The sequence below is a fragment of the Gouania willdenowi genome, chromosome 8 (genome assembly GCF_900634775.1).
Source record: "Gouania willdenowi chromosome 8, fGouWil2.1, whole genome shotgun sequence".
In the NCBI taxonomy this organism is placed as follows: Eukaryota; Metazoa; Chordata; class Actinopteri; order Blenniiformes; family Gobiesocidae; genus Gouania; species Gouania willdenowi.
The window spans coordinates 16,452,117-16,464,430 of NC_041051.1; the positions used below are offsets into that span (position 1 = coordinate 16,452,117).

Consider the following 12,314-nt stretch of genomic DNA (forward strand, 5'->3'; position numbering starts at 1 on the left):
TGGCCCTGTTGGGCTAAGCAACGCCTGTCACATTGGGTTGTGGAGGCTAATGTTTTGGCTTATACGAGTCAGGGTCTGTGGCCACCTGAGGGTCTGCGCACACACTCCTCCATCCTGGGCTTATTTCAGGGGAGTGTCTGTCCAGGACATCTGTGCGGCAGCGAGTTGGACCTTGCCCCTCATGTTTTTTCACTTTTACATTCTGGATATTTCAGCCCCGTGCGTGACAAGGGTGCTTCTACTGTCCTGATGTGTAAAGATTTCTGCCCTGCAGGCTGGTCTCCGCTCGATTAGCATGTCTGCAATACGGGAGCTACTATATCCCATAGTGAGACATCTCACTCAATATTATGAAATAGAAATTTAAGTTATTTACATAATCCCGGTTCTATGTAATATAAGTGAGATGTCTCACCAGACAACCCTTCTTGCCTGAACAAGTGAGAAGCGGTGCTTCTTTTGAAAGGAGGGTGTCTGACGCCTCTTCCTTTTATAGAAGGTGGGAGTGTTCCTGGCGGACGGACACGTTTCACCAGCCAATCAGGATTGGCAAATTGATATAAATGCTTCTGAGGGTTGCAGATGGAGGATGCATCCCATAGTGAAACATCTCACTCATATTACTCATAGAACCAGGGTTATGTAAATAACCTAAAGTCTTTTAATGCTGCTGCTGCTGTTAGTGTTCTATTTATATGAGAGCTGGAGAAAATGGATTAATGGTTGGATGGTGTTTTTCTATCTTTATTTGTCTTTTTGTCTTTATATTCTTTTATACTATTATTCTTTACTTTATTTATATTCTAAGGGCTTAACGGGGAACTTGGGGACATTAATTTATCATGTACATGATGACAAATAAAAATCCTTGAGTTTTAAACAGATAATGGTGAATAAAATATAAATAACTAAAATAAAGTTTATTTAAAAAAAAAGTTCCTGTCTAATATTTCTTTCTTACATTATTATTATTATACAAAAAATCACAAAAGGCACATTAAGTTTATAATGACTAACGTCCTGTTTATTAAAAAAAAAAAAAATCTATATTTATGTAGTTACTTTATTACAAATTTCAAACAGTCTTAAGCTACACTTCTAGGTGTGGAAATATATTCAAATGTGAATGAATATAAATAATAATAATAAATGAATTAATTATTCACATAATTGCTATGGTTTGGGATACTAACCACGGTTCGTAATTTAACATCACTTCCGGTACGTTTTAAACAACACCATAGCAAACAGGATAAACCAGGATGAATTGAAACAAACAAACTACAGATCGTATACATAGTATGAAATTAAGGTAAGGTTTTTCCTTTCTAGAATGGGATGACGAGGTGGTCACATGACCCGACGTATGCCCCACAGAAAACACTGGGGAAATAACACAGAATTTCTACGCCCTGAGAGGCGTAGGATGTCTACACATTGCACAGCAGACAAGCGTAGTCATTCTATGCTTTGGAGTGAGACTGGGTTGTATACTTGGCAAGTGATTTTATAGATTTTAAATAGCAGGGATTTTTCTGGTGTCATATCCAAAATCCCTGCGAACTCTGGTGAAAGACTTTCACTTGCAACCAATAAAGTAGGACAATATGAGAAGTGAAGTAAAAAAAAAAGTTTCCATTTGTTCTCACATTCATATCTGCCAGTAAATGACAGGATGTTCTTCAGGTTATCTTTCTGAAGAATGTGTCTTATCTCCTTCCTCACACGTTGTCTAAGAAAGACAGATTCATCAAAGAGGAAGGGGAATGTTTTTCTCCTTGGACATTATTATGTTGTTGTTGACCTCATTTGGAAACCTTTAGTTGTTATTATGGCTGGAGTAAACCGGGTTGAAAAGTTACTGCGCTCTGGCGGTTCAGGTGTGATCTTTCTGGCCTTATCAGATCTTAACTGAGGCAGAGAAAATCCCTGTGCCAGAAAAGGTTTCACCTGATTGAGCAAAGGTTAACTTCCTGTCTAATGAATTATGAAAATCTAAAAAACCAATGGTAAAATAGACATACCTGGATAAAATAACACAATGAGTCATATCTGAAAGTGACACCTTCAATAATTCTATCGAAAACAAATCAGATTCAACAACGTTACTCTTGAGACTGTGAATGTTTCGTCTCGAGAAACCTTTTAAAACAAGTCGTAAACCCATGTGGAGGATTCAAAGGGAAGTGAATGCTGTGATATCAGAACAGAGTGGGACTTTGCCTTCAGACCACGACAGCCCCTGACTGTTCCAGATGCTCCAGAACTGATGGACTGCTGACACACCCGATGTACTCTCTTCTCACCAAGTAAGTAAAACATATGGATATTTTAATTTAAAGAGGCACATTTTGATTATACTGAAGGTCAAAGTCAAATATTGCTTAGCTATGAAATTTTACAAATTCAACTGATAATTATAAAGATTAATTTGAAATGAACAAGATTGTTAGAGGGAAAATATAACTAAATTAAACAAAAAACAAATAAATTATCATATAATGTATTATGTTTATTTTGCTTTTGGGTTTTTTAATCTATAACAAGTTCTTGTTAAATTTATATTACAACACATTGAAATAGAAAAAGGTAAAACTTTAAATGTAGTCGTTCAACATCCAAAAGGTGATACAAGTTTATTCCCCTGGAATATGTTTGTTAATAGAAAAACATTATGATATAATTTATCTAAAGGAAAAAAATGTAAAGGCTGCAAAAGAATTTCCAAAAAAAATTGAATGAATGAATGAATGATCTTAAATGAACTAAAAGCTAAAAAATGTCATCACTTGTTTCTGTTTGATGTCTTCAAGGTGTAGACGTACATCAACAAAATGGTGCCTTTAAATGCTTTTCTATACTTGTATTATGCTTGAATAAAAGCATTGTTTATCAGTATAGGTTCAACATCTTTTAGGCACAAAAGCATGCATAGTGACTAATTATTAGTGGCATTCTAGTGACACTGAACTCAGTGACAGGAGCAGTGGTTTCAGAAGGCTTGACAAATAACACAAGCACAGTTGTGTTGTGTTGTGTTGTAAAATTGGTCAATTTTACAATCAGACGTCATAAACTGAAACAAATGTTCTCAGTTATTCTCGGCAGACTCAATAAAAATCTCAACTGATGGAAAAACACTTCAGTACTGTGAAGCCACTACTGCTGGTTACAGCAACCTGCATGCACCAAATGAAGGTGAAATGATAAACAACACTAAAATTTGTGTACAAAAAGAAATAAAAAGAGTGAATACTGTTAAAACATTGTTGCCAACAAAAATTGTTTGGGGAAACGGACCAGATGAAATTGCCCAGTCATGGCAGAAACTCTATTACGAGCTGTTAAGTAATTCCTTTGTCATGGACAATGGAGACAAAAATGAAGTTGTAATTATTTCGGCAAAGAGAAATCATTGACATAGTTATGAAGCTAAATAACAATAAGGCATGTGGTGCAAATAACATATCTGCCGAGCATTTAAAATCTGCAAGAAGAAAACTTTTCCTCGTTAGCCATTTGCTTTATCAGGTTTTAAATTCACGGTATTCCACTCTTTATTGTCGGTTATTTTAGTGCCTATTGTAAAAGACAAAGTTGGTGTGGCTGAAAAAATATGTGCTAAGCATCCGCGATTGTAGTAAACAAAGGTCTTGAGTCAAAACAGGCTTGTCTTTAACCGTTTTAATTCAGTTTATTGAGAAAGAGAAGGGAGCATTCTCACAATCTGATGAAAGGCCAGAGGAGGGAATCTCTCCTCTGTATTTTATACACATTCCATGTTACAGTGTGTTCATTAAACATGGATGTGAAATATAAACAGATAAACACGTCGCGTCAGAATGGATAACACAATAACACAGGAGCTTTGTAAGAAGACAGCAGACGTGAACTGAGCACTCACAATGGGACACAGTCTATGTCAAACTGAATTCACACTGGCAAAATAAATAGCGAAAATAAATATCAACCTATAGCACTGGCTAGTACTTTATCCAAGGTCTTGGAAAGAGCTATAATAAATAGAATGTAGACGTTTGCTATGACATCTGACAATCAGTTTGGCTTCAAACCTAAACTTGGCACAGATGTGTGCCTTTTTGCTCTAGAGGAGATTTCAGACTTGTATAACAAGCTTGATACAACAATTTTCATGTGTTTTATTAATGCCTCAAAAGCTTTTGATCGTGTAAATCATGAAAACTTGTACTGACGTGCTCCGTAACCTCATGTACAGATGTATGTGTCAGCTAACAGACTCTGTAAATAGCATCATTTATTCTCTGACCAACCCTGTACAAACTATGGTTAGGTTCTATATATATATATATATATATATATGGATGATCCTTTCTTATTGTGTCTTATTTGTTGATATGTCTGTTGTTGTTATGTCTCCTATGGACCATGTTTGGGTCCAAAATAAAGTCTGATGATGATGATGATGATGATGATGATGATGATGATGATGATGATGATGATGATGATGATGATTTGGGGTACTTGCTTGGTGGGAAGCCTCCAAGCAGGCGCAAGGGGGACTTGCCCAGGCAGCTTGCTGCCTTGGTGCGACAAATGACCTACCAAGGGGAGGGGGGCAATGTGGGGTCAAACCGTGAGAGGAGATGCCCAACAACCCCCCGCCCCCAACAGAAGGGGAAGGAGCCAGACAACCGGGATCCCTCTTTAAGCATTAGGGAAATATAGACAATCTGTAGATATATCGCATTGAAACCGAATACCATCTCTGATTAAAGATCTTAATGATTCCTTTTCTAAAATAAAAATAAACCAGGTGCAAATTCAGACAATCTGAGGAGCTAAGGACCAAATAATACATTCCAAACTAATAGTGACACGCTTTTGTAAAACACAGGCACATGCTGCTTATAACGACGGGCTTTAAAGCTAACATTTCTCTGAGCCTAAAAAAGCTCACCAGTCTGGCAAGCTGTACTGACCCTGTGACGTTAAAAAAAAGTGAAACTCATATATGATAAATCCAAACATACTTGTATAAAACAATAATAAAATGGTTACTTGAAAGAAGTGCATTATTGTTATTAAGAACATTTTTACATTTTTAATGAAAAGATTAGTTTATTACTATAAGATAAAATTCTATGTTTAAACATTTTAAACTGCTTGCATTGATTTTAAAAAGCTCACCAACTTATGTGTTATTGCTTTGCCAACTGCTTCATCTAAGGTTAGGGTTAGAATTTTGTCCTTACAATGATTCTGATCATGATGAGTAAATGTATATATGAGTTAATTTTTGCTACTGGAATTCATTGCTTTTAACACAAAATGATTTATATATGAGAAATATGAGTAAGAAATATGAGTAAATAATCAACCTGCGTATGTCTTTACGTTTTTCACACTCCATTCTGGGCAGTGCTCCGGTCGTTGGCTCTCTGCTGCCCAAGGCGAGGTGTGACCTGTTCTGCTTGCTCAAACATGAAGGTTTCAGCTAAACAAACAACTCAAAAATCCATTCATATTTGGAGTCACATGTTATGGGGTAGAATCTGTGCCTCCTGCTCATGGGGACACTGTTAGGTTTTGATCTGCCTTTTTAACCCATTTCTGCGTCTTTGTAGCAGGCTGGCAAGAGAACGTGAATGAGGATGGAAACAACAGAGCAGGTCATTGATACCAGCTACACCACAGTCCACACGCTGGTCAGCCACAACAAGGAGGCGAGACGTCTCCGCTACATGCAGAAAGATGGCAGGTTTCCTGTGAGTTTCCAGAAATCACCTGGAGACTGGAACACCTACTTCATAGACATCTTCACCACTCTAGTAGAGATCCGTTGGAGGGTGATGTTTCTGGTCTTTTCCCTGTCATATATCCTCTCCTGGCTCTTCTTTGGTCTCAGTTATTGGCTCATAGCCCATGTACATGGAGATACTGTTCATTTGGATAACAACCCATGCGTGGAGAATGTCCGTGGGTTCACCGCAGCTTTTTTGTTCTCCATGGAGACCCAAGCCACCATTGGCTATGGCTTCAGGGGAATGACTGAGAACTGCATGGTGGCCATCGTCGTGGTGACCTTTCAGGATGTACTCAGCTGTCTTCTTGATACCATAATAATTGGCATTATTGTGGCTAAGATGGCGTCTGCTCGTAAGAGGGCTCAAACAGTGGGTTTCAGCAGCTGTGCTGTGGTCAACCTTCGGGACGGAGTTCTCTGCTTGTCGTGGCGTCTCGGAGACTTCAGAGGTAACCACATCCTGGATGGGGTGGCCAGGGCCCAGTTGGTTCGCTACGTGAAAAAACCTCTGGGCTCTGTTGTTTTGTCCTATCAGGACTTGGAGATTGAGAACAGAGACATTGTTATTGCCACACCGGCGACCATCATTCACAAACTGGAACATAGAAGTCCTCTCTACTGCCTTGGACCTGAGGATCTGCTGGAGGAGGACTTTGAACTGGTGGTATCCTTCACCTACACTGGTGACTCCACCGGCATGCTCCACCAGACACGGACATGCTACACAGCAGCAGACATTCGCTGGGGTCAGCGTTTCCAGGACATGATAAAAGTGGGAAAGAAGCACTACAAGGTGGACTACGCTCGGTTTAATGAGACCACATGGGTGCCAGTGCCATCGCTCAGTGCAGAGGAGTATGACAGGAGGGGAGGGTCCACAGAGGACAGTCATGTCTCACCATCAGTGAAGACAAATGGACACATGTGTCAGCTGAATCTAAGCGTCACTAAGGAGGTGATGCAGCAGACTGTTTTATAGCCTATGACACAATTTACAAACTGTATTCAATGCTTGACTACTTTGAATGATGATTCCTGTAAATATGTGAACATGTATTTGCTGTGTTCACGTGTAAATGGCTTCTTTGTGATTATTGTTGTAAAAACAATGAAAACGTAAATGTTGCTACTTTTGAAAAATATGGTTCACAACATTTAAATAAGTCTGCTTTTGACTGTCATGGTGAGGCGTTTGTGCAGCTTTTTACTGCCATCGTGTGGTCGTTGTACTTAGTGTCGCAGCTTCTCTGTCTCCCTGTACATAAACAAATACATGTTTTGATATTGAGTACTGATAAATGTGTCAACAAGCAAACAAGCAAATAGTCACAAGAACAAAAAAGAAAGGAGCTTATTTTTCAGTATTTTGCTTAACTGTGGATGAAAAATGTAGCATTATTGTAATTATATATATATATATATATATATATATAATGTTTTGAAAGGTATTAAAAATACTAAATAACTATTGTTATTTAAGAACAATTTCTTGAAGTTAATCATTTTTAGGCAACTAAGCTAATTTAGGATGCTTATAATTAGGATATTTTATAGGACCAAATTAATCCTCAAAGCTTTGGCTTATGAGTAACCTTGCAAAAAAATTATAAATTAGAATTTATTTTTTTATTTTTTTGCTCCTTGTTTTGTTGCATAAATGATAAACTGTTAATTTTTCACGGACTACAATATTATTTTCTCAATTTTGTTTGAACATTTGAAAAAAAATCCTCAGTTTTTTTTTATTTATTTACTGTGTATATTAATCATGTATTTATATGTTCTCTATAACATTAGTCTACAAATTCCAAAAGTTCTTGTGCATTTATGCCTATCTTTTATCATTCTTTTAAAAACCTTTTTTTCTCAAAAAGATCCAGTAGTTGCAAATTGCATTGTAAGCAGTTAATAAGTACATATTAACGGTTTATTAACCTTTATAAGGCACTGTTCCCACTTTAGATCCGGTAGCTGCAATATGCAGAGACCTATTAATATGTGCATAATTAAGCATTTATGAACTGAAAGAGAGCATTCACACTAACTTTTTAAAGTCTCACAAAGGTCTTGTTGAAAGTAAGTAATCAAGCACACTTATAAGTGCTTATTAACCATTAACTTGTGCTTATTAGATATTAATGTGTGACCATGGTATCAGTGGAAGGGTGAGTCGTCCAATGACTGAAGTTTCGAATCCCGCTCTCGCCAAGTCATTGTCGTGTCCTTGGGCAAGGCACTTTTCCCACAATGTATGAATGTGGTGTGTGTGAGTGTTGGTGGTGGTTGGAGGTGCCGATGGTGCACTATGGCAGCCACGCCTCTGTCAGTCCGCTCCGAGGCAACTGTGGCTACAATAGTAGCTTACCACCAATACGTTTGGAAGAATTGAAGAATAATGCCATGTAAAGTGCTTTGATTGACCAAAATAAGGCGCTATATAAGTCCAATGCATTATTATCATTAATTATCCATTATTACAGTGTATATATACTATAATAATGGATAATTAATAGTATTTATATATATATATATCACTACAGTATTCATAAATGTTAAGCATCTTATGAGCGCTTATTAACTGTTCATTTCTGTTTTTATAAATGCTTATTAACAATTAATGTGTGCTTATTAAGCATCAATAATATAAAGTGTTACCTTTTTTTTCTCAACCTGAAGAGGTCAAACTGGACTGCTCCTGACATTTGAACTGGTAAAAGTGTGTACTCACCAGTGTAAGAGTGTATACTTCTGCCCTAAAACCTCTATATGGACGCAGAGCCTGAAACAGGCGCTGCAGCTTTTCATTGGCTCTTTTTGTGAGAGGGGGCGGGGCTAGGAGAGCCCACGTGTTTTTTTAAAGTCCTTCTTTTGCCACGACAAAACATCGTCTTCAGTGTCACTGAGCAGAGGTTATGGCAAAACTACGAGGTGCGGTCTGGAAAGAGGAAACAGAAAAACCAAAGCTCTGCAGGAATAACAGAGGGAACAAAGTGTTTCCATGTGGGATGTTTCACCATTAGGACGGATCTGATTTATTCTGCATGGACCAACAGGTAGGTGCAAGTGGAAGGAAACTGCTGCTTGTCGTGGGAAATATTAGAACTCTATAAATAGATGCAATGTATGCTATTACTAATATCTGCTCTTATATAAGAGAATAAAAACAACTAACTATTTAGTTTGATTAAAAATGTATACATGATTTTAATTTTTTATTATTGTTGTTGTTGTTGTTGTTGTTGTTGTTGTTGTTGTTGCTGTTGTTGTTACTGTTGTTGCTGTTGTTGTTGAATGTTCAGTGTTTAGTCGTGAGGACTGACCCGCAATAAGAAATCTAGGTTAAAACATAAATTAATATTTACTTTACAAATTAAAGTGATAACTCTCATAACGGATCTTGAATTGAATATGAAATCTGCGACGTGATTGGACATAGTTATTGATCTGATGGAAAATAGAGCAGCTTTATGTAACCAGTTTCCATCTGCCTTAGCTTGATGGTTCCAACTGAAAGCACAAGTTTACACACAGTTCTGTGACTTCTCTAAATAGGATGTAATATGCAATAGGTGGTGCAAGCAAGGATTTACTCAATAGGGCAGTTAGGGAAAGTCTTTGTACCGCACTCAGTGTGAGTCTGCAATGTGTGAGTTGAATATTGTCAGAATATGTTTTAGAGGAAAAAAAAGTTTTGATAAAATATTAAATAAACTTGCTAATTTATATTTGTTTTGGGATTATAACAATGACATTTATATAGATATATATAGAGGTTGTCATATTTCAATTATTTGAAAAAAAAAAATATATATATATATATATATATATATATATATAGATTAACACCTCTTTTAACTCCTAAACAAATCATTTGAGTGTTGGGTGTGGGAATAAATAGTGCTAGATACATGTTGTTGACGACAGCAGTGACATCACTGGATCAGACGATCAAATATGATTCAGGGGGAGCGTGTCCAACACATCCCATCACACGTGACGTCTCATTCACTTACAATTCATTGCTCATTAAAACAACAAAAAGGTTTTCATAGGTCAAGACTTCCTTCATTAACACTCTTTTTTTTCCGTAGAGTTACCAAAATCACAGAATGATAACAAGAGAGTTTTTTTTTTTAATAGAATGAGGGAGGTTTATCGGCACACGCAGTACATGCCTGGTTGTTCGTGGCCTTTTGTAGCCTGTGGTGTTGGATTTTAATGGACTGCTGCCACGAGTCAATAGGCTTTCTAATTCAGCTGCCCTTGTTGCTCAGCTCCATGTGTTGCAAGGTTACTGTTTCATCAGCTGTAGTTCATGTTCATGTGCACTACAGCACATCTCTGTAAGCATTTGTACAATTGTGAGAAATACACTTCTATAAACAGTGATCATGTGTGCTGTGTCCCACTGGTTTAACCTGAACTCAGCTCCCAGCGGACAGACCAGTCTAATTAAGCAGTGTAAACATCCTTTCCTACTTTGTCAGCTGTGGTTAAATACTATTTTTAGCTTTTTGTCATAGCAGCCAATTAATGTATTTACTGTATTTATATGCATTAAGAAGAGTTTGTACATTGTTTCAATGTGTGAAAAATATGCAGTTAACTGAGTGTACTCTATATTATTTATGAGTATGTAACCACACACCTACAGTACATGGACAGGTCTTTGCTCTGGTTTCTGCCAATTACCCTAAAACTGTTTTCTCCTTGTCTTTAATTTCCTTAGTCCACTCCACTGATGAGGTCCAAAGCAGGAATCAGAGAAGAGTGACGGGCCTTCACTTCTGCTCCCGCAGGTCCTCGCAGGATAACGGCCTCATTTTCCTCCTGAGTTTGTCCCCAGGAACGATCGAAACTGTTTCTTCAACGGTTCTACCAAAAACTTAGACTGTTTTCCACAGCAGAATCGGCCCAGCCCCCCCAGTTAGAAGTGATGGGGAGTGTGCGAAGCCACCGTTACAGCATTGTGTCTTCTGAGGAGGACGGCATGAAGCTGGCCAGCATTGCCGTTCCGAATGGCTACGGAAATGGCAACGTCAACAAGGGACACACAAAGCAGCAACATCAGAGCCGCTTTGTCAGCAAGGATGGCCACTGCAATGTTCAGTTCATCAACATGAGTGAGAAAGGCCAGAGGTACCTGGCTGATATCTTCACCACATGTGTGGACATTCGCTGGCGCTGGATGCTGCTTATTTTCTGCCTTTCCTTTCTGTTGTCATGGTTATTTTTTGGCTTTGTCTTTTGGATTGTGGCGCTCTCCTACGGAGACTTAGAGAATGGGACTCAAATGTGTGTTTCCAATGTGGACAGCTTCACTGCTGCCTTCTTGTTCTCAGTGGAGACCCAAACCACAATTGGCTATGGTTACCGCTACGTGACGGAGGAGTGCCCAATTGCTGTTTTTATGGTGGTCTTTCAAAGTATCGTGGGCTGCATCATTGATGCTTTCATCATCGGCGCCGTAATGGCCAAGATGGCGAAGCCTAAAAAGAGGAATGAGACACTTGTATTTAGTCACTATGCAACAGTGGCCATGAGGGATGGTAAGCTCTGCTTGATGTGGCGAGTTGGAAATATGAGGAAGAGTCACTTGGTTGAAGCTCACGTCAGGGCTCAGCTCCTCAAGTCACGAACCACAGCTGAAGGAGAATTCATCCCTCTGGATCAGGTAGACATTGATGTCGGCTTTGATAGTGGCATCGACAGAATCTTTCTGGTGTCTCCAATCACCATCGTCCATGAGATTGACGAAGACAGTCCCTTCTATGAAATGAGCAAACAGGAGCTGGAGACATCAGAGTTTGAGATTGTGGTGATTCTGGAGGGCATGGTAGAGGCTACGGCCATGACCACTCAGTGTCGGAGCTCTTACGTGGCCGCGGAGATTCTGTGGGGTCACAGATTCGAACCAGTGCTCTTTGAAGAAAAAAACTACTACAAGGTGGACTACTCCCGCTTCGAGAACACCTATGTGGTGCCCAGCACGCCCATTTGTAGTGCCAGGGAACTAGTCGAGAGGAAGTCCAACGAGTCCAGCTCGAGAAACTCCTTTTGTTACGAGAATGAAGTCGCTCTGGAAAAAGTAGAGATGGAGGAAGAACTTGAGGAAGAAAATAGGGAGAAGATAAGCGTGGACAGGCTTGAGGACATAAACACAGCTGTTGGATTGGACCCTGAATGCAACCTGAACTCAATAGAGTCTAGGCCTTTGACGGCAGAGTCAGAAATCTAACTGCTTTTCTGTTAAAGTGTTAAATTCTATCAAAAAGCACATTGACGTTTGAACTTACAGATTCATGATGATCAGTTCTCCTCCTGCATAACAGTGTTAGGCAGATAATGAAAACTGTGCAGACGCTCAAGAACTATATACCAAGAAATACAACGTTTTTATTCTGTTTATGGTGATTCATGTCTGGTTAGACAAAGTCAAGGAGAAATAAGCAGTTTGATGTCTTGATTTATACACTGCAGTCTGATTATGAGCATCATGCAAGACTATATTTGAGTTTTCTCATTTTGT

General features: G+C 38.6%; 2 protein-coding genes across 9 annotated transcripts; both read left to right on the plus strand.

Moving 5' to 3' along the window:
* Positions 1–1,751: 1,751 nt before the first annotated feature.
* LOC114468406 (inward rectifier potassium channel 16-like) lies at positions 1,752–6,764 on the plus strand. 8 transcript variants are annotated; one of them, XM_028455280.1, is made up of 3 exons: positions 1,752–2,309; positions 5,402–5,469; positions 5,607–6,764. In XM_028455280.1, the coding sequence occupies exon 3, from the start codon at positions 5,628–5,630 to the stop codon at positions 6,762–6,764; it is 1,137 nt and encodes a 378-aa protein (XP_028311081.1). In that variant the 5' UTR covers positions 1,752–2,309; positions 5,402–5,469; positions 5,607–5,627. The 8 variants fall into 8 exon arrangements, with proteins under 8 accessions (XP_028311081.1, XP_028311084.1, XP_028311082.1 ...); XM_028455283.1 differs by having other exon boundaries at positions 5,610–6,764; XM_028455281.1 differs by having other exon boundaries at positions 5,402–5,437.
* Positions 6,765–10,613: 3,849 nt separating this feature from the next.
* LOC114468775 (inward rectifier potassium channel 2-like) lies at positions 10,614–12,241 on the plus strand. Its single transcript, XM_028455848.1, has one exon. It carries the CDS (start codon positions 10,722–10,724, stop codon positions 12,021–12,023), a length of 1,302 nt encoding a protein of 433 aa, XP_028311649.1. The 5' UTR covers positions 10,614–10,721; the 3' UTR covers positions 12,024–12,241.
* Positions 12,242–12,314: the final 73 nt, after the last annotated feature.

What these genes read in the sequence shown, in the direction of transcription:
- LOC114468406 (XM_028455280.1), top strand. Translation starts at nt 5,628, where the DNA reads ATGAGGATGGAAACAACAGAGCAGGTCATTGATACCAGCTACACCACA.
- LOC114468775 (XM_028455848.1), top strand. Translation starts at nt 10,722, where the DNA reads ATGGGGAGTGTGCGAAGCCACCGTTACAGCATTGTGTCTTCTGAGGAG.